Source organism: Psammomys obesus, unplaced genomic scaffold, assembly GCF_907164565.1.
Source record: "Psammomys obesus unplaced genomic scaffold, mPsaObe1.curated_primary_1811, whole genome shotgun sequence".
NCBI lineage: Eukaryota > Metazoa > Chordata > Mammalia > Rodentia > Muridae > Psammomys > Psammomys obesus.
The window spans coordinates 56,700,083-56,722,391 of NW_026585895.1; the positions used below are offsets into that span (position 1 = coordinate 56,700,083).

Below are 22,309 nucleotides of genomic sequence, written 5' to 3' on the forward strand. Positions count from 1 at the left end.
AGCATTTACTGGGAAATACAGAATTGCAATTCAGATTCCTTTGAGGTAACTCCTGAGTTTGAGGGCACTGTAGGAAGTTACACAAACACTCTCACACACAAACACTCTCCCCGCCACAACATACAAAGGGTGTGTGGAGGTAGTTTACTAGCTAGACAGAAATTCTAAACTGCAGATGCATCCTGATTAGTTACTAGGGGCTTCCCAGCCAAGAGAGTTTCAGTGTCCAGCAAGCTTTTGGCTGCACCTCAGCAGGTATGTTCAGTGCTCACACCTTTTAACAGGTCTCCATGTTTTGTAGCTTTATTTCCTAGCATAGTACAACATATATCCTTATACATGGTCCCCATAAGCTCATAGGGAGTGGCATTACTGGAAAGGATTAGGACTTCTGGCCTTGTTAGAGGAAGTGTCACTCACTCTTCCTGACCATCAATCCAGATGTAGAACTCTTGGCTACTTATCCAGCACCATGTCTACCATGGCTACATGTTTCTTGCCATGACAATAGACTAAACCTCTAAACCTTTAAGCCAGCCCCAATGAAATATTTTCCCTTATAAGAACTGCTGTGGTCATGATGTCTCTTCACAATAATAGAAACTATCACTGAGATACCCTTCCCCAAGACTATGATTAGTAAAAAAGACAAATGTACAAAAATTCTTCTTTCCAGCAGAGTTTTTATTAGAGGAACTTTGGAAATAGGCCTGTGTTCATCAGCAAAAGTTTAGGTATTGATGCTGCATGAACCACACAACACATCCAACACCACAAAAAAACTGATTATATTAACATGGACACCTCTGCCCTAGGAGAGCTGTAGTATGGAGGAGTATTTCTAGAGACAGGCAATGAAGACTAAAGAGGAAAGCTGCTTTGGGCTTCAGTTTGTATCTATCTGCAAGACACAACTTCTCCTCAGGGCAATAAGGACTGAGGCTGAAGCTCTTCTGGGAGAAGTGAAGCTGGCCTTTCCTCTGGTCTACCAGTATCCCATTTAGTCTACCATAGTCACTCCGCAGCTGCTGCCAGTAGTGATGCAAGGGCCACAGACTAGACAGCATGCTTCAAGTACCCTGCTTCATTATGATGTAAGATGGTTATCTTCCTTCTAAGAAAGGCCTAACTGAACGAACCCCATGCATCAAAGATAAAGCCTTTGATGAATTTTTTCATTGAGGTTACAAGCTCTCCTGTAGAGGACAAGGCCAGACTTCCATGGAGCACAGAGGCGTTGGTTTGTCTAGGGTCTTTATGGAAGAATGCAGGCATTGCTTGTCTACAGGGAGAAAAGAGCTTTTCCCTTCCCCTCACTGTATCCTAATGAAGAAAAACAACCCCCCACATACACACACCAAAGGGTGTGTGGTGGCAGCTCACTAGCTAGGCAGAAATTCTAAACTGTAGCATGGTTAGTAGAGGCTTCCCATCCAAGAGATCTTCAGGTATGGGGACTCACCTGCTCCTTCAGAATGGCTCTCAAACTTCAACACTGGGTGCCAAAAACACATGGACAAATGTGGACACATGCAGCCCTCCAGCCTTGGGTTTGGCAATGGGCCTGGCAGATTTCCATTTTACATTTACCCATGTAACTCCTGAGTATTAGCCCCCACAGTGTGGGCTAGGGGTTTGCAGAAACCAGGAGAAAGAAATGTGTCATAATGAAAACTCCATTTAAAGTACTTTTTTTTTATTGATTTCGTTGAAAACAGAACAAGAAATGGTCTGAGCCAAAAGACTGCTCTTAAAACTGTCAAAAACATTTTAACAGAAAAAAATAAACATGACTGCATTATGAATGTTTTAGAAGAGTCACACAGACACACACACACACAAAACAAAAACAAAACAAAACAACAACAACAACAAAAAAAACAAAAAACACCCTCCCCCCCACTGTCGTTGCACTAATTACAGTATTTAGAAAGGTATATGCCAAAAAAAAGTACATGACCTGCCAGGCCATCACACAAAAGGTGATGGCAAATTTATTCAACTACAAGACTAACATTTTAAAAAAGTTTTTCCTGCACTTTATTCTAAAATCATTTTGTTCTCTTTTTACAGTTGATAGTTTATTTTCATGTGGTGAGTAGAAACCACATCAGATTCAGCACCGTTGTCTGTGTTTTGTGTTTTTATTCTTTGTTTTTCCTAATGTTCAGTAATGGTAGAAAACAAACGAGTTTATTCATCATCATAGCATGTGGCTTAGAAATCAACAAAAGGTGCCTGCATCAACGGAACTGGCTGGGGTTGGTACAGAGTCTGCCTGCACACACCAACCTGCTTCCTAGCAAAGAAACACCAGTGAGAGGCTTGATATATAGGGCGAGATATAGGATTTCTTTAAAAAGCAAACCCACATTTCATCAAAATGAGTGGTGGGTCAGCCAAACTCTCCAAGGCTGTCAGGGAGCTAGTGTCCTCCAGGGAGCTGGTACCAGAAACACAGGCTGTGGGCAGCAGGTCTAACGGAGCAGCTTGTAGGTGATGGTGGCCTTGGTGAGTGCCTTACAGGAACCTGACCAGACAGTATACAAATAAAACTGGCAGTGAAGCAAGGGCCTCAGAGACCAGAGGGAGAAATGGGAAGCGCTACAGCAACAGAGCCACCACCAGTAACTCACAAGTTATGCAACATGGAGTCCCGGGTCTCTGAGGTGCAGGACCAGACACATGCTCTGGCTTGAACACTGGGCCAGTGGAAATGACTGCCTCAGGCCCAGAACATTCTTGGGAGGTGTCCACACCTCTCCAGCTCCTCTTGGACATCATGTGCAGAATTCCCTCCTCTCTAAATTGCAGTCACCAGAATCTGATTCTGAGAATCCCACTGGCCCCAGTTGGCAATTCATAGGGGGTCAGCAGCAGCTGCAGAGCTGGTATCCGGAAGGCCATTCTCCTGAGCTTCCTGAGTTGCACTGGCTTGCCGCTGAGCCAGGGCTGCGCTTGAGTGCCGACACTTGGAAGAACCACACCGGCAACTGAAAAACTTGCCCTTGACGTCCCAAAAGCGTTCCCCGTAGTCGAACCTAGGGGAGTAGAACTCAGCACTTCTGTATGTTGGATATGGATGACAGGTGGGATATCCCAAGTGCCCCTGAGCTGTCCCATCTAGGTCCAGAACCCTACATGTTGGAAGCACATGCATTGCTAGGAAGGCAAGGACCACACCCACCCAGCCAGGGTCACATTGTGCCTGGGGTTGTACATACCCCAGCTGCTCCCCAGCCTGGATCAGGCGAGTACTGAAGAAGGCGATCCTAGGAAACCGTAGGTCCTGGTGTGACATGAACACGCGCACAGGCACAAGGTTGGGTTCGCAGTGGTGGTTTATGAACCGGCTGACATTCCCATAGAACCGAGCATCAATGCAGTACACCTCTCCATCCTTTGGGGTAAAAAAGCAAAAGGGTCCATGATAGGCTGCATCCAATAATCACTCCTTGCTCTAGAAACCAGCACCATACTCTTGAAAATCTGGAACTAGGCAGTGGCTCTGGCAGGATTAAAGAGCTTTCTTCTGTGGTCCACAGTGACAACTCAGGGCTCACCAAAGTAGACTTTTGTCACAGCCTGAAAGTAGACACAGGCCATGCTGTACTCAATCCAGCAGTGCCAGAGGTAGGAGCACAATGCTAACCTGAGACACAGACAAGTATAAGATTCTGAGTGTCCTTGTCCCACAAATTCTGCTTAGATTCTGTGGTTGTTTCTCAGCAGAGGGAGAGACTGTAGGATCAAACTTGCTGAGTAGGTTGTGCTAACTCTTGGACCATTTAAACAGTTTCTCACAGAGATCCTATGTATGAGAAACTATTGTGATATGATGAGTACTGCCTGGCAAATGAGGTATTTGAGGTCTCCAGATAAGTCTGCGACTGGCCACACTGCATATCCAGAGCTTGTTGCTATAGACTATCCCAAGTTGTGATGCTTAGGGTATGACTACTACACAACCACAGTATATAAAAGAGGAGAGTTAGAGAGGAAAGCCAGGTATACTGGAATGAAGAGAGTGATGAAGGGTTTATTGGGCCTAACTCTGTGGAGTATAAGCCCAAACAAGAATTCAGACAAAGGTCAAACCCAAACCAATCACGGGAATCCTGGGTCTGAGATGGGTATCTATAAACCTTCATTTTTTAACTTCAAGACTTGCAGGAGAAAACAGCGGTGGATATGGACATGGATAAATGTTCTCCAGTCATGTCCCTGAAGAACAGACCCTGTGAGAGAATTCAGCATCAACCACCCAGATCAAAGACAGAACAACCCATGTCCTGCATCTGCCATAAAGACAGTAAGAGACCCAGGTGTTAGACTTTTGAGACTCAACTTGTGTGGTGACAACCTAGGAAGTTACAGATAAAGCTTAGCCTCCAAAGAAAACAACTCTAAAAGCAGCCACTACACATGCTAAAGGTACTCAGGGCTGCGGAGTCACAGGGAAAGAGTCCTTGGGCTACTGGGGTAGGTGCCAAAGTCTATACACTGAAACTTCTGAGTGACCTGGCCCATATTGAAAGCAGATATCAAGCTGACTGGAAGACAGTTGGACAGAGACTAGAGCTGTAAACAAATAGCAAAGCTTAAATCTGAAGCTGGGCTAATTATTAAAAAAGTCCAGAAAACAACATGCCCACTTGCGGGACAAAAAAAGAAAGACAAAAACAAAACAGTTAACATTAAGAATACGAGGGCCAGGCATGGTGGCGTACACCTTTAATCCCAGCACTTGGGAGGCAGAGGCAGGCGGATCTCTGGGAATTCAAGGCCGGTCACTACAAAGTGAGTCCAGGACAGCCAGGGCTGTTACACAGTGAAAACCTGTCTCAAAAAAACAAAAATCAAACAAAAACCAAATGAGTACCATGTGTGGTAGCACACACCCTTAATTCCAGTGCTCAGAAGGCAGGCAGATTTCTGAGTTTGAGGCCACAGATTTGTTCCAGGACAGCCAGGGTTACACAGAGAAACCCTGTCTTAAACCCTCCTCACTCCTGAAACAGACAGACAAATGAAAACAGTGGTAGGCAGATCTCTATTGAGTTTGAAGCCAGCCTGGTCTAAATAGTAAGTTTCTGGACAGCCAGAGCTACATATTGAGACCCTGACTCAAGAAACAAACAAACAAAAAACAAGCAAATAAACATGCATGTAGTGAGAATTTTGGTTTTTTAAGAACCCAGTTATGTTATGTGAATGTTTTGTTTTAATCCAGCTGTGGGATAAGAGGTTGATTATAATTTGCCTCATGTAATAGCAGGGGTGTGATTTTTGCTCACTGCAGATAGTTTAATTCTGGGGACTCTGGAGAGGGTAGAAATGGCAGAGCCCCGTTAAGGCCTGTGACAGCTGCTAATCCCCGTGCTGCTGTTGGTTCATGTTACTGCATTTGCTATTGCTGGATTTCTGGATATTCTGATAAAGATTAGACTTGCTACAGGAACCTAATGACTCTGATCAGCAGGAAGCAGTTTAAGAGGTCTATGTTCCCTTTCCCCTCTAACCTTCTTTCTCACCCACACAGTGTTGTGGGGGTGGGGGTGGGGGTGGGGAAGAAATTGGAGTGGAGAAGGTGGTAGATTTAATACACACACACACACACACACAAAAACAAAACAAAACAAAAAAAAAAAAACAAAACAACCAAGAACAAAACCACTAAACACCTACACGAACAAGATTAAAAAGTCAGCCAAGTCTAGCTTGAGACAACCAATGCTACAAGAGAGAAGATTACAGAAACTGCTCATGTTCTATGTAACACAGAACAGAGTGCAGTCACGACAGAGCAGTGCAAAGTCTGGGCAACAAAAAGGAACTAATAAAAAGACTCAAGTGGGAATCTAGTGAGGATCTACTGGCTATTTAACCTTCTTCTGCAAAAAGGAGCAGGCCCAAAGAGGCAGCAATAAACCACTGCACAAGATGACTCATTCACATGTCATTTGCAAAAGTAGCAAAGATGAAATCAACTTCAATGTCCCCAAAAGACTAAGTGTTGATTTCTGTACTACACTGGCAAATGAAAAACGAAGTAGAAAAACTATACAACTTTCCACACAAACACAGACAAAATACATACCTTTATTCCTATAAATGGTTTCCATTTGGGAACAAGGGGAACAGTACCATGACTGTTATTCCCCTTAAAATTTCCTATTGGGAATCCTCACCCCACAGTGATAGAATCAACAGGATCGGGAGACAAGGAAGAATGGAGCTGACCACAGCTGAGGACAAAGCCTATCTGCACTCAGACTCCAAAGAGTTCCTTCTCACAGGACAATGCAAAGGTGCTGGCTATGAGCCAAGAGGTGGCCTTCACCAGCACAAAAGCTGGGAGAACAGGGTAAGTGGGTGTCAGCGTTTGTGACAGGAGCCAAAAGACCCCCGATACCTGGTAACAGAACACAGAAGATGTGTTCCCAGCTCCCATACAACTCCAGTTCCAAGGAATACCAAGGAATATGACACTCTCTTCTGACCTCCAAGGGCACCAGGCACACTCATGGTGCACAGAAATACAACACATGCAGGCAAAACTCACACACACAAAATAATGAATGAATGCTTTGGCAGAAGATTTTGTTCTATGAAATCCACACTACCACATGACACAGGGGTCTTTAAAAAAATGGGATTGCACTACACAAAGGAAACCTAGTGGTGCCAGAAAACATCAAGACAAGTAAGAGGCAAGAGGTCTGTGAAACCCAAAACAAGAGTAATGTGCATATTAAAGAGAGCTGTAACTGACAAAACATACTGCATACATTTTTTTTTTTAAAGAGGGAGAGACAAACCATGATCTACACCAACATTCAAAACAAAAGGGTGAGATGGTACACACCTGTAATTCCAGCACTTGGGAGGCAGAGGCAGGAGGAGAGCCACAAGTTCAAGACCATCCTAATCTAGATAGTAAAATCCTATCTTAAAACATACAAAGGGGAAAAATTTGAAACAACAAATTTCTTTTATATCTGGCATTTTTTCACCTCTGCCTCATTCTGGAAATGGGCAGACATATTGGCAGGACAGAGTTATCTGCATTCTCCCAAGAAAGAACAGGTGGATATAGGTGGGGAAACATCTTTATTTTCCTTTAAAAAAAAAAAAAAATTCTGGGCTGTGGAAATGGCTCTGTCAGTAAAATGTCAGGCACACTAAGCATTTGAGCTTAGATCCCTAGCATGGAGATGTGTCATTGTGTCAATAAGCCCAGTCTCTCCAAATCAAGAAATATGGTAAAAAGCAAGACATTTGATGCCAACATTTGGCCTTTCCACATACACGCACACAAACATACATACATACATATACCCCAAATATAGACTAAAATAAAAATTTTGTAAAATAAATGTGAATAGCATTAACAAAAGTCCCTAATGGTACAGAAATGTCAGGTAAAAGGGGAGCAGCCAAGGCTCACAACTACCACAAAGTTCCTTTAAGAACACTGGCTGGGAAGAATACAGTGCCACAAGCACAGGTGTCACTGGGTCTCAGGAAATAAGCACATCTGAGGACAGACATGTCCAGGTGGCAGGAACGCTACAGGGCAGTAACTGTCTTCAGCAGATGATGTGGAAGAATGCTGCTCTCCTTGGATGCAGTAAGTGTGAGCTCAGCCCTGACTGGCTCTGGGAACCTGCTCAGTGCAAAGGTACTTGGAAAAACTGTAGAAATGTGTGAGAAAGCTGGCAGCAGATAACCACCACCTTGTACATAACTGGGTGTGATGACAATGCCACAGTTGTGAAAATGGCATTACACAAAGATACACACTGGTGGAATGGAGTGAGGTGTTTTATTATTATTATTTTTAACACTGTATAAACAGAAAAGAAAGAAAGAAAAGAAAGAAAGAAAGAAAGAAAGAAAGAAAGAAAGAAAGAAAGAAAGAAAGAAAGAAAGAAAGAAGAAAGAAAGGGAGAGAGAGGGAGGGAGGGAGGGAGGGAGGGAGGGAAGGAAGGAAGGAAGGAAGGAAGGAAGGAGAAAGTAACAAGAAAAAAGAAAGAGAAAGAAAGAAAGAAAGAAAGAAAGAAAGAAAGAAAGAAAGAAAGAAAGAAAGAAAGAAAGAAAGAAAGAAAAGAGAAAAAGAAAGAAAGGAAAGAAAGACATGCTGAATCTGGTGAAAGTATGGAGCCCCTACCTCTGATTATCTTCATTCTTCTAGAGGTCAGAACATTCCCAGAGCACCCATCAAAAAAGAGGCTACCATGACTGTGGGAAGCAAAATACACCCCAAGAAACGGCAGCCAAGAAAAAAGGCTTTCTTTTTTTCTTGTCTTCCCTTTATCTTTTAAATTAGGAAAGGGCAGCAGAGAAAAATAAGGCCAGGAATACCTGTGTAAGGGAGGGTGATACTACAGATGAGACAGGAGGGAGCAAAATTTAGGAGAGAAGGAAGAATAGGGTAGGCCTGAGTGGGACAGACAGGATATGCTTGTTCAGCAGCAAGAGGAATATGGGTATTTCTAAGCAGCCGTGTTGTAACAGGTCCAGCAGGGGCTAGTGTGGTTTACTGGACATCCCTTTACTTGCTGTACAGAGTCACTTTTGTTCACTGGGATTTCACAGCACCTAACAGAACACAAACCATCCACATCTGCTAAGAGGGGAGGGAACATTCCATAGGGTCTGGCCAGTGTCTCAAAGAGCCAGAGGCTGACTGTGAGCCTATGGGCCTATAGCCCTAGGCAGGCAGAGGCTATTATTATCATCTAGAGATATTTCTGTCTAGAACTTCAAGCCTAGGCATGACTAGTGCTATATTTTAAAATGATCTTTCCACTTGGAAAAGCTTCTACCTTTGTACCAAAATCTCCTAGGGTGGAAGATGTGGTCACCCCTCTTAAGCACACTGTCACTGTTCAAAGAAAGAGCCTCAGCATGACCCAGAGTACTTCTGCAACTGTCAAGTGTACACTTCCTGGCCCAGAACACCACAGGCTGTCCCCAAGTTGGAGAGCCACTACCCATGACTGGATTCTTTACTAAAAACTGAAGGACAAAAGCACTAAAACATGTGTGGTCACTAACCAGTACCCAGCTCAGAAACTCAGAGGCCACAAGCACAGTCTACAGGACCCAGGGATTAAGGGCTTTCAACTCTGCCTTTGGAACAAGCAATTTTCTATACCTAACTTTGGCTTCAGCATACCAACTTCATGCCACCGCTGTTAATGCCCATCTTTTGCAGAACAGCGATAGTGTGGAGCTGCATCAACTTCCTTTGAATAGGCCTCATCCAGCCCATTTCTCCTGCTCAGAGCCTGTCACAGTCCTTATGTAGCTGCAGTTAGTCCTGAATTTCTTTGATAAGGACACACATACCTTAGCATGACCACAGGACATAGTGCACTTGAAGGGGCGTCAGGAATCCTGTGCCTAGGAATCCCAATGAAGGGGGAAAAAAATGTTGGTAGGTTCTGGTAATGGGACAGTAGATGTGGTCATGAACATGGTACTCATGTAGACATATTCTGGGGTATGGTCTGAGCAGGTCCAGCAAACAGAAGACTTTGGTATTCTCATAACTTTTATGTCCTCTGAAGTGAACAAGAGCCACTGACATAGTATTCTTTAAGATAAAAAATGCAATGGCAGGAGCTGATAAAAATGGTCACACACCAATGTGATGAAAGGAATATGGAAAAAGCTGTTGCTCTGCTTCTACAGCTGAAAAAAAGTCCTGGATACTGGCCTTATCCTACAACCAAGGATAAGATGGGGATGACCCTCCTAGGAAGTTTTGAAAGTGTTTGAGTACTCACGAGACTCCTGCACTAACATCCCCTGGTAGGGAAGATGTTTACCCTCAAACAATGGGTAAAGGGACAAAAGGCAAAAGTTACACAGCGTAGAAAGGGCAAATAAAACTACCTTTATTCATATAGCACATAATAGTGTACACAACAAATCCTAATCAATAACCCATGAAAAGTACCAAAATTAAAAGGCAAATATGGTAAGGTCAAGCAAAAAAAAAAAAAAAAAAAAAAAAAAAAAAAAAAAAAAAAAAAAAAAAGAAAAAAGGAAAAAAAAGAAAAAAAGAAAAACAAACAAACCACTTCAAAGTAAAGACTTAGTGGATTTGGACACCAATAGTTGAGTCAAGACTGCAGATCTGCAGGTGTGCAGACACCTTCACTGGCTGTCAGGTTTACCCAGAACCTGAAGTTCCAAGCACTAACACAATCATGAAAAGAAGAGTGTGCGGACTAATAGCCACCAAGGCAGCAACAGCCACCAGCTGAACTCTGCCACCAAGGGTACCAGTGTGAGAGTCAGAAATCAGACAAGGAACAAAACATGTTTCAGACATAGACAGGAGCATGGGAGCGACAAGTAGTGTCCTGGTCAATAGTGCCTGGATGACTACAAATCCTCATAGGCAGAAACAAGCCCAGCCCTCTCCTCAGACTACCCACCAAGTTTGACTCAAAGCAGGAAGAGATCCAAACACAGCTTCTATACAAAGACAGGATAGTTGCCATATATGCTGGGATTGAACCCAGGTCTTCGGAGATATCAGGCAGTGTGCTTAACTGCTTTGCTATCTTTCCAGTCTCTACAGCTAATTATAATGTAAGTCTTGTTTCACAAATGGTAAGTTCTTAAGTAAATTAAGGGCCTGGGGTCAGGGTGGCCCTGTTCTCTGGGGATAATACTGATTCCATGATTGGGTGGCTGCAATTAAGATTAGAAAACCTTTATTTCCTTAACCACTAGCACAGACTGTGAGCTTTGGGATGCATTTACTTACTATTTACTTGTTTTAAACAGGGTCTCACCACTTAACTCTGGCTGGCTTCAAGCTCACTGAGGTCTTCCTGTCTCAGCTCTCTCATACTAGGATTAAAGCTGTGTACTACCACAGCTTTTTAAAGAGCAGCTCCTGAATTCAGAAAGTGATAGGAGGAGGTGGTCTCAGCCATTTTCAACTGTCCCAGAAACCACTGGAAACCTGACTCCCAGAGCAGACCAAGCACATTAGTATCCTGAGGTCAAGAGAAACATATAGGACAACCTCACTGCCAGCATTTCTGGATCTCTTGCTGCTTCTTATACAACTCTATGAGCTGTCCCTACTGCTGGTCTCAGGGGACCAGCATGGGAGCTGGGGGAGACAATGAGGTATCCTAGGTAGAAGTCCTACTACAATAACACAGAAATCTCCCAAATTAGGTGCCTATGCCTTGAACACCACAATGAACCCAGAACTATGTGGTAAACTTAACAGACCTACAATGAGCCTACACCTACCAGCAGCATGGTGCTCATCGGAGTGAGTCGAGAGCTAGTTTGCCTGTGCCAGCCATTTTCCAGAATCCACCAAAACAAATTGTCCCAAGTTCTACAATATTTTTCAGTCATTTTCTCATATGCTTTGACCCTTCACAAGACATTACCTTATTATCAAGATCAAAGAGGTAAGAGTCCTCTTCCCGAACATCAGCTTCAGAGTCCGAAATCAGCTCCCCTACGTATCTGTAGTGAGAAAAGGGAAGACCCATCTCACCTCTGTGCCCTCAGACAAGGAACAGTGCCAAGAAAGAATGCAGACACAGGACACTCTGGAAAAGTTGTATGGCCTAAGCTGGGATCAGCAGTGCAAGGTGAGGACCAAGGGTGGTTTACCAAAGATACTAGTACTGTGCAGAACTCTGAAGCTAACACCTTTAGTGAATGACTTAGGTAGAAAATCTGAGCACAACTGTACAGCTAGCAGCAAAAACCTGGTGCAATCAATACCTCTACTGCCTTGTACCCCACTTCTGCAGAACAGTGGATCTTATGCTCCCAGGGGCTTCTTAGAGCACAAATATGCATGAGGAGTCCCCAAAATAAAAAACAAACAAGCAAACAAACAAAAAACACATCGACAGAGATGTGGAACTCTGGGAACCCACTTACTCGCAGACAAAGGTGCCCAGTGGGATATCCTGGAGGGAGCGCACACCCCAGCCCATGTCCTGTGTCCGATAAAGCTGCAGCCTTGCCCTGGAAAAAAGGTAGAGGGGAGGTGGACATGTACCTGATGGTCAGCAAACCAGCTATATCCATTTTGAAATGAGTGAGATGAGTAAACAGAAAAATTGTGCAGGTTCCAAATCAAGGAATATTGCTACTCTGCAGGTGACTTTGAGCAACTACAGTCACCTGACAGATCCAGCACCACACAGGAAGTTGAGAACCCAGGATTCAGACTATCGAAGATAAAGTATAGCAGCACTTGCCTTCCTCAAATGCAGCTGGCCTAATCCAAGAGTTAGCAGTGAAGACTAAAGGTATTCACCCCTTAGAAGTGTTTCTACTAGAATCCAGACTGCTGTCATTCTATTACTCAAGGAGTGTGCCTGCAACAAGCAGCCAGGCAGGCTCCTATAGGCCGCCAGGCTCGAGGTAGACCAGGCTTAAGGAATTCACCCATTCTTCCAGGCACTCTCACATCATGTTCATCTTATTGGCCCATTTGTAAATATGGTGAAGGGGGCACAGGCAGAGAAGCATGTACACTCTGTCCTTGGTACACCAAGAACAGACCACAACTACCAATGCTTAAGACCTGATTGTGGCTGTGACACAGGAGGCACTAAGCACCAGGAAGGAACACAATTGTAAGAGAAAAGCCATCAAACACCACCATTCTCAATGTTGTTTGGCTTTCTCTAACACTGAACAGAAAAGATTCAAGTGGTAAAACCAAATGAAACAAGCCTACTACTCATATCTAAGCAAGTGTACCTTGGCTGGTTGTTTACACACAAACACAAGCCTCTCCCCAACCCCCAACCCCCGAAATTGGCTTTACCCACAAATACACGTGCTTCTGGCCTAATGTGACTTAATGCATCTATATCTCTCACCTGAGACCATTTTGCACCACACGGTTGCGGCAGTTCCTCCAGCATGAGCAGGCATGATTGCACTCGAAGATCAAGGGTGGTTCTGCCATGTTAAACTCGGGCAGAAGTCGGCCATCCTATTAACAGATGGCCACAAGGGCCAGCAGATGTCAACCAGTATTTATTTCACAAGGTGCCCAGTCTGGCTTCAAATATACACAAACACAATGGTTTATAGAGACTATAACAGCTGGGCGAATAAAAGAGTTGGGCTCCACATCTGGTTTGAATGGTAATTTTACTGGGTATGATACTAGTTCAAGGGCCTCTTGGAGAGATCACCCCAGGTTCCTATCAGGTTATGCTTTTCTCCTAACCCCCTTGCCCTTCCCTGTCTCAAGTTGTTAGCAGGCTGCTCCTGGAGAACTCAGCCATACAGCTCTCCCTTTCTTCAACTCAGTTCTATCTACAGGCAACACACTAGGACCATGTGCACATCTGAGACTTTAGGGAATCTTTTGCACAAGTAGGACTTTGATGAGAATGCTCCTAACTGCTAAGCCCCAGCATAGACCATACCCCTGCTAGCCCCGCCCCTCTTCCCAAGCACAGTTCTTATTTGTGTTGTCCTCTCATTCAGATGACAAGCACTCCAATCCCCATGATCTATCTACTCTCCTCTTCTAAACAAAGAACATGATGCTGTTCCCCTTTGCGGCCTGCTTCCTCTTCACTAAGCACATCCCAGCATCCATAGCCTCTGAACTGAAATGAAGAATATGCACCTCCTCTTTCTGCATACTCTGTCCCTGAGCTGCATCCTGGGCTTCAAGGCTCTACTGCCTTACTTCGTTCTTACACTAGCACTGCCAGTTACTTTTAGGCTTGTGAGCTTCACCTCAGGCCACTGTGTCTAGTGATACTGCATCTAGCCTAGGCCCTGGCCTACTCTTTCTACTAAGTATCTCTTTGGACAACTGTATGTCAAAATATGGCAAGGCTCACCAAACAAAAACAACAAAGAAGTTTCCTCTGATGGCTATGGCAGGGCAGCTACTGTACCTCTGTCAGTGACAAAGGGCATTGAGCTCCAGCCCTAGCACCCTGTGAACTCCCACCTTAGCCCCACAATCCACTTGGAATAGCCCCTCGATTTCAGCCTATTACCTCCTCCTACTTGTTTTCCACAACCAGCTCACCTCAAACTGTCCCAAAGTCACTAGGACACCTTACAATCGGGAGACATGTTCATAGACTCACTCTCACAGAACTTACCACATGAGCACATGTGCAGCAAATATGCTTCCTCACCTTATCATACCAGCAGCGCATGCTGAGTTGGCCACACATGCAGGTGCTGGAAGAGCAGTCATCTACGCATACGCAGTACTAAGAACAGAGAGCACAGCATGTCAGACAGGCACCACATTCCTGCTCCCCTAATCCCTTCCTCCTTCCAATCACCATCAAATGCCCTGGAAGAATCTCAACTGCCTTTAATTTGCCATAGGCTCTCTTAGGAGCAGGGCAGAAACACTTGGGACATACTGAGAAGAATGCACCATGTTGACAGGGAGCAGGTGGGGCTTTAGATAGGTGTAGCCTGCAGGGGAGCTAAAAAACCTGTGCACTCAAGGCCAGACACCTCACAGGAAAGAAGAGAAGCCAGAAGCTCACAACCAAGCTAAGGTTTATATAGCTCATCTTGTGAGAATTAGGGGACTCCCATAAGCACAGCCATAGGAAAAATCCTTTCAAGTAAGTCTATTTAGCCAAGAAAAAGTCAGAGGTGGGAAAGTTGTTTGTTGGGTATAGTTGCCAGGACCAAGGAGCATGCAGTGGTCACTTCTTAGACCTGCACGGACCCTCCTGTTTACGACTCAAGGGCCAGATAGTATCACAGCTCTGAGCAACCACTGATCAGGGAGCACTTAGGGCCTTTAATAGGCTTTCAAAGCATGCTAGGAGAACCAGTGTGCTGCCTAATCCAGAACTGGACATCTCTTTTCTACTTCATTCCTGGGAGGCAAGTTCAGAGAGAACAGGATCTCCTGGGAAGCTGACACAGGCCTTCCAGAATGGTGCTAAGTCCTAGGACTCAGTTCTAGGGACCTGCCATCCCTTATCCCCACCAACCTGCAAATGAGTGATGTTCCTGTCAATGTTCATGGGGGAAGTCACGCAGTTCTGGGAGACGTACTTATAGTTGGTGGGACACAACTCACTATCCACAGCATTGACACAGGGAATGGGAATACGCTCATACCCTCGAGCAATGTCCCTGCACAGGAAAAGGGGGATGTTACTTGTGCTGTTTCAGATTCTGCCCCATGGGAGACAAAGCTCCTAACCAGTACCCACACTAGGCTGGATTCTGGGAGCCAGGCTTCATGTAGTGTTTGCTCCAATATCTTCCAGCCCACCTATAAATGGTTTACAAGAATCATCTCAGTCTTAGAACCTTCTCACCTGCTCACTGTCTTCTCAACAGCAACAGGCTTGTCAGGGGCTGAGTCCCGAAGTGCTTTGCTCATCTGCAGTGCACTCCACACCTGGGAATTGAGGCTTGCACACTGCAAGGGAGTCTCTCCTTCCTTGTTTTTTAGAGTAACATCTGAATCCCGAGAAAGAAAGAGGCTAAAAGGGAAAATGTAAGCCAACAAAGCTTCCAGATCTGAATTTAGAAGAGACACAGTTAAGACCCATAAAATGACTAACAATCTGTCATATAGCACCCAACTTACTAGTTCAGTGACTCTGGAATAAAAAATGCTTCCTTAGGAGCACATCTGCTGCCCCCTATATTTATAATGAGGCATCAGTTTTCTCACCTGAACATGTGTGTAGGAGCTAAGAATGCTTAATTTTTCTTAAATTTTGTTTTCAAATTTGCCCTTAAGGATAAAGAAAAATGATATGGAGAAAAGGTGTTTGGGGTATGCTGAAGGGCAGCATAGCACATCTGCCTGATGAAGTTAACAGCTGGTTTGCCATACCTGGGCTAGAGTTGAAAGTGCCACAAAGTCACTTCATCTCTCTTTCCAGGTGAAGTAGTATAGTAACTGCCCTCCTTCTCCTTCCAAAGGAACGTGGCAGAGATGCTACACCACGTAGACATTGGTGATACGTAAAAAAACAAACAAACTGTAAGAAGGCCTTTCTGCTAACAAAGGGCACTAAGCAGCCAGTTCCATCTGAGAGGGAAAAACAAATAGCACGCAGTTCCTCCTGGAACCTATGAGTCAAAATGTCCTCATACTGTTGGGTCCAAGATGTTGTCAAGATTCAACTAAGAATTTGGGTGGGTTTTTATGTTTGTTTCTTTCTGTTATTTATGACAACTATGAGTCCAAAGGGCACCATTGTTAGTCTGAGATGTCAACTGGGAAAAACACTTCACCTATATTGCATCAGCTCTAGGTAGAGCGTGGGTACAGTCATTTAGCAGCCACCCCTGGTAGGCTGGCAGCAAGAGCTATATTGGCACAGGACCACACTCACACAACACAGTCGTAGCGATTCTCCCTGGCTGCGATGTGCAGGGGTGAGTCTCCATGGATATTCACAGCATGCAGGTCACACTTAGCAGCCAGAAGTATTTCAGCTATGTCCACACAGCCTGAAAATGCTGCCCAGTGCAGACAAATGTTCTCCTCCTGCACAGAGATAAAATTGAGAGCCCAGTGAAGATTGCTTCTGGCTTATAACACAATGCTGGGATCAGGCAAAACTCACTTTTGTACTTGCATACAGCTGTTATTCCTAGCACAAGCTATACTAGAGAAGGGATTTGTAGTTTTAATGAACAGAAAACAAAAATTCTATCTAAACTGCAGCCTTTATTTACTTTTGTTTTTCATTTTAAAAGTAATATAATGTAGGGTTAGGGAGATGGCTCAATGGTTAAGACCACTTGCTTCTCTTGTAGAGCCCAGGAGACCTGAGTTTGCTTCCCAAAACCCATACGATAGTTCACCTTTAACTCCAGTTCCAGGAATCCAACAATCATACACACGCATGCATACACACACACACATATTCACTCACAATTAAAAAAAAAAACTAAGGGGAAAAAAGTAATATAATCACTATAGTCTATTTTGAAAATAGAATAAAAACACAAGATTATACCACTTTGAATAGGAGCTTTATAATATAACATATAGCATACTTTTCTTCTTATTTTTAAAAAGTAAAACCATTCAATAACCTAAATTTGATCCCTAAAGCTCACATAAAGGTGAAGAAAAAAAAACTAAGAAAATATTGGCAGTTGATAACTTTTGAGGAAGAATCATTCTCAGTAGAATATGGCACCTGATAGGTCAACCACACACTGCAAGCCAGTGATGGTAGCACTGAATTTGGTAGGTTATTTGAAATAAAATGGAGGACATTAAGTTAGAAAGCGGTGAAGAGGTAAGTAGATCTGAAGAAGTCAGGTGGTCAATACAATCAATTACAAATCAAATTGAGAAATTTATGGAATTCTCAATTAATAAAATAGTAAAATATTTTCAAAAGCAGGAGCTGAAGAGATGCCTCAATGGCTGAAAGTACTTTGTTGTTCTATCATGAGGACTGGAGTCTGGCTCCTAGCACCCACATAACAAGCAAAGCATCTATAAATGACTGTAAGTCCAGCTCTCAGGGATTTAACATCTTTGGACTCTGAGGACACACACAAACATTTTAAAAACTCACTAAGTAATACTTACTTATATTCTCACATCAGGACACCATAGCAACAAACCCCTGTCAATCTCTGCCCATCCTATGCTCACCATCCCTCTGAGGTCTCATTTCAACTGGGCCTGCAACTACAGCTACACATTATACAGCCTTAGTACTTTTCCTGTCCACTGAATGAACAGCCCACTTCACAATTAACTTTAATTTATTGAGTGCTTCTGGTTTCTCCTCTGGATTCTTATTCTTCCCTTTCCCTCTTCTTTTTCTCTTTCTTCTGGATTAGTTCTTCTTCTCAAGTTTAAACCCTCAGAGGTAAAAATTTTTGGCTATAGATATAAAAAAGATTGGTTTGACGTGCCTTCTCCCCTGTGAACAGCTCATTGTGGCTTCCTTCCCCTCGGGAACACAGCCATAGATAAAAGTGTAGCCTGACCACCTGGAGAGCATGTGCAGTGAAAGCCATCACAAGACACAAAGCATCATATCTGCCTTCTTGGGCAAGACGACAATGCCAAGCCATATCCCAAGGGCACATTCTGCAGGCCCTCAGGGGTCACATCCTAACACTCTGGTGCTCTCTGACAGTTGAACAGTCCCCTTCCAATGTCCACATGGTAAGGTAGAACCAGGGATTTTCAATTCAATGACCACTTGAAAACAAAAACAGAACAGAGACAGCCTATCAGTCTCACCCCTAACTGCCCCAAGCACATTTATTTCTAAAGGAAAAACTAAAAGCAAACTGCTAGTCAACATTAGCATTCTGTCAAAAACCTTAGCTATCTTGAATTCTTTTCTAGTTGCTGTTCTCAGTGGTTTTCGGGCCTCTGATTTTACTTGGTTACAGCCCCCACACATCTGAGAGCTCAAACAAAGTCCTGCCTCCTCAGGGCCTTTTTTCTTATCAGAATGTTCTTTGCTTTTTAGCCAGAATTACATTGTTTTTAAATTCTAAGATCTCACTCTTAGGAGACTGCTTACTTCTGTAGAGCCACAGTGCTGGACTGACCTTCTGAGCAGTTTTACTTTCACAATGGGGGTGGCACTTTCTGCTTCTACAGGCCAGACTGAACATTCCCTCCCACCAATGAAAAAATGTGAAAAGAATACAGTGTAAAATCATGGTTACTGATTCTACACAGGAAACAGAAGATACAGACAAGGGAGCTAGAGTTGCTACTCAGTCAAAAGCCAGAGAAAACAGAGCAGATAACAGAGCTACAAAGGTCTGTTGAGAATGGGCTCCCACAAAGGTTGTCATTCTTTTAGCCAGGCGGGAAGCACCATCAGCCTGCAGACCATAGGTAGGACCCACTGTGACAGCCATCATCTTGCATTGAGAATGGCAGTAGGCTCACTAGAGCAGACTAGAGAACAAAACCAACATAATGAGACAGACATCATAACAATGACTCACAGAAACAGAGCAAGAGTCCTGACAGCAAGGTGTAAGTAAGCTGCTTCAAGCTCCTGGCACACCAACAAGAGGTAAATGACCTCCGACCAGTCACAACTGCTATGGATACAGAGCTAGCAATCTGGCCATTAAGCACCTGGTAACTGAATCCCACACACTCAAAAGGTAAGAGATGCGGTACAAATTACAAACAAAACCCCTCCACTGACTTCCCACCAATACATAGCAACGAAAAACCCACAGAACTTTGTGAGCTGAAAACCATGTTTAAGGTAAAAGAAATTAAAAAAATAAAAAGGAGCAGTATATTAGAGGCCATAATAAAACCAGTTGGCCAAAAATTAGGGTGGAAAGCAGTTTCTAGAAGCTGACAAGACTATTCAAGACCATCAAGACAACTTCTTACAATCTAGTTCACATCATCTGAAGAAATGACAACTAAAATTCAAAATTTGACAAAAACCCTAAATCACAGTTCTAAGATAACTAATCAACCTACACATACACAGAGATAAGTAACACCAAAGCACATCACACAGTCTTCAAAATAGCCTGAAAGAAAAGCCTATGTTACACACAAAAACACAAGAAAAAGGCACAACAGTTTCTGAAACATCTTAGTAAGAACTCTGGGAAGCAACATGCACACCATTAAACCCACTGACCAGAAAGAACTCTACACCAACAAAAGCATCTTCCAAATATCTTTGGCAAATTAAAGACTGCTCTGCCACAAAGAGGTGAGGAGCTTAGCATGAGCAGCAAGAGGAAGCAGGAACCAGATGTCAGTTAGGGTGGAACAGCCACCAAACCATGACTGTCACTCTTCCCAGAAAGCAGGGACATGAGACCAAGGCTCAGGACATACTCACAGAGAATGTGGGGAAAAATGACCTTGAGTTTGAGGTGAAAGATGAAATAAAACAAGGCTCCTCTGCCACATGTGCTGCTGAGGCCTCTGCAAGGATGGACAAAGTTAGACCTGGTAATTTGTCTATGAGAAGATCTTGATAGATCTCCTGTCAGCTCTATGAAAAAAGAATGGCTTTCTCCACTTCAGTACTGGCAAATGTTTACATGAAAAAGAAGAAGAAAAGGAAAAGAAAAGAAGGTGAAGAAGAGCCAAGTGGTGGTAGCACATGCCTTTAATTCTAGTCCTCAGTAAATAGAGGCAGGTGCATCTCTGGTTTGAGACCAGCCTGGTCTACAAAGTGAGTTCCAGAACAGCCAGGTTTGTTACAAAGAGGAACACTGTCTCAAAAAACTTTCCACAGCTCACACCATCTACAAAAAATTGATTCAATAGACCATAGGCCTAAATGCAAAGCTAGAAATTAAATGCAACTCTAAAAACACAGAAGAACATCACCTTCAGTTAAAGCAGTGATTTGTTGTTGTTGCTGTTTTTGTTTGTTTTGAGATAGGGTTTCACTCTAGCCCAGAATGGCCTGGCTATACTTGTAACAATGCACCTGCTTCAGCTTCATTAAGAAGCACAAGCCATCATGTCTACCTAAGCAATGGTGTCTTAAATAATACAGGAAGCAGAATCCAAACATATACACAAAGATGAGCAATGTTTGTACCTTTTCAAGCCAGTGTGGTCTATATGCAGCCAAAGCTACTCAGTGAAATCCTACTTCTTTTTATTTGTTGTTTTGTTTTTTTTTTTTAATACAGGGTTTCTCTATGTAACAGCCCTGCTTGTCCTAGACTTGCTTTGTACACCAGGATGGTCTCGAACTCAGAGAGATCTGTGTACCTCTCTTTCCCCTAATGCTGGGATTAGAGGCATGCGCCACTGTGCCAGATTGAAATCCTACCTTAAGGAGAAGGGCAAAACAAAACAAAACAAAAAAACCCAAACACCTGCCATGAGTTAAAGTTCTGAAAACATCCTTGACCAAAAAGCATATTAAACAGCAAAAAAGCCCACAAGAAGATGATGTTAACATCAAACAGCCATTACACAAAATTAAATGAGGATTAAAACCACCAGAAGCCAGAAACAGCACAACCACTCTGGAGCCAATGTGGTAGCTACTCTGGATAGTTTCCATAGTTTCCATTTCTAGGATTCAGTCAGGGCACAAATATTAATAACTGTAATAGCAATGTGTCCACCAACAAAGGGTCAGTAGATGGCCACATAGATATACATTTCAAGCAAGAAGAAAGAACCACCAACAGAGCATAAAATGAACCTGGACAGTCACTTCCACTGAGAATTAGCCTCCATTTTGATAAAATCATGACAAATGGTAGGATCCAGAAAGAAGGCCAAATGTGAAGACCCCTCCCCCAAATCTAATACATAAGTTAAAAAAGAAGAAAGAGAGAGAGAGAGAAAGAAAGAAGGAAAATACACAATAAAACTTAAAAACCTCAGCAGCAGCCAGGCAGTGGTGGCACACTGGCCTTTAATCACAGCACTCTGGAGGCAGAAGCAGGTGGATCTCTGTGAGTTCAAGGCCATCCTGGTTTACAAAGATAATTCCAGGACAGCCAAAACTACAAAAAGAACCCTATTTCAAAAAACCAAAATATAAAACACAACAACAACAAAAAATTCAACAGCAACCTAAAACAAAACCAGATGGCCTGTGAAGAACGGCTAGATTATGGATGGACTAATATCTCCCGCTAGGGTAACTATACTCAGCCTGGTTCTTAAGTACAATTCATTGAAGTGATAGGACCTTTTCATGCTGTACTGGACCTTGGAAATGTTTCTTTTTTAGTTTTTTCCCAACTTGAATTTGCTTAGAATGGACTGGGATAGCCCTTAAGAAATTCTGTCCCCTCTCTGTAACAAAGCTTCATTATATAACTCTTGAATAACTTGCAGATTTGGAAAAGCATCTGGAAGAACAATAAAAATAGCAGTTAAAAGAGTTTGAATGAGGGCACAGTGCATGGGTGGGAAAAGGCGTTCTTGGAAGCCCTAAGGCTGCTTAATGAGAATCACAGGGCCAGAAGTAGACTGCATCCCTAGTTGGGGAGGCTAGGCCCCTAAAAGCCACAAACATAAAGACTATTTCTATAGCTGTTAGTTGCACACCAGAACTAGCTGCTTGGTTTTTGTCAACTTGGCACAACCTAGAATAACCTAAGATCAGATAATTTCAGTTAATTCCTTATAACTTCATCTGATCAGCCTCTGGTCAAATCTGTTCAGCAGTTGTCTTGATTATATTTAGAGGGCCCACCCCAATAAATTCACTGGTTTCCCAAAGTAAACTCTGCTGGAATCATGTCCCCTTAGAAAAAGGAGTAGACATTGCTTGCATCTCCTCTGAAAAGGAATTTTAGCAACAGATAGGTACAA

General features: G+C 43.3%; 1 protein-coding gene across 9 annotated transcripts in view; it reads right to left on the reverse strand.

The window, feature by feature from the left end:
* Positions 1-679: 679 nt before the first annotated feature.
* Ehmt1 (euchromatic histone lysine methyltransferase 1) overlaps positions 680-22,309 on the reverse strand; it is a 142,354-nt gene continuing 120,724 nt past the window's right edge. For all 9 annotated transcript variants that reach the window (XM_055600112.1, XM_055600113.1, XM_055600107.1 and 6 more), the window contains 9 exons: positions 16,374-16,528; positions 15,342-15,509; positions 15,009-15,153; positions 14,184-14,261; positions 12,894-13,009; positions 11,941-12,027; positions 11,436-11,514; positions 3,225-3,400; positions 680-3,041 (listed from right to left, as the gene is read on the reverse strand). In XM_055600112.1, coding sequence (XP_055456087.1) covers positions 2,861-3,041; positions 3,225-3,400; positions 11,436-11,514; positions 11,941-12,027; positions 12,894-13,009; positions 14,184-14,261; positions 15,009-15,153; positions 15,342-15,509; positions 16,374-16,528 — 1,185 coding nt within the window. In that variant the 3' untranslated portion in view covers positions 680-2,860. The remainder of the gene's footprint in view (positions 3,042-3,224; positions 3,401-11,435; positions 11,515-11,940; positions 12,028-12,893; positions 13,010-14,183; positions 14,262-15,008; positions 15,154-15,341; positions 15,510-16,373; positions 16,529-22,309) is intronic.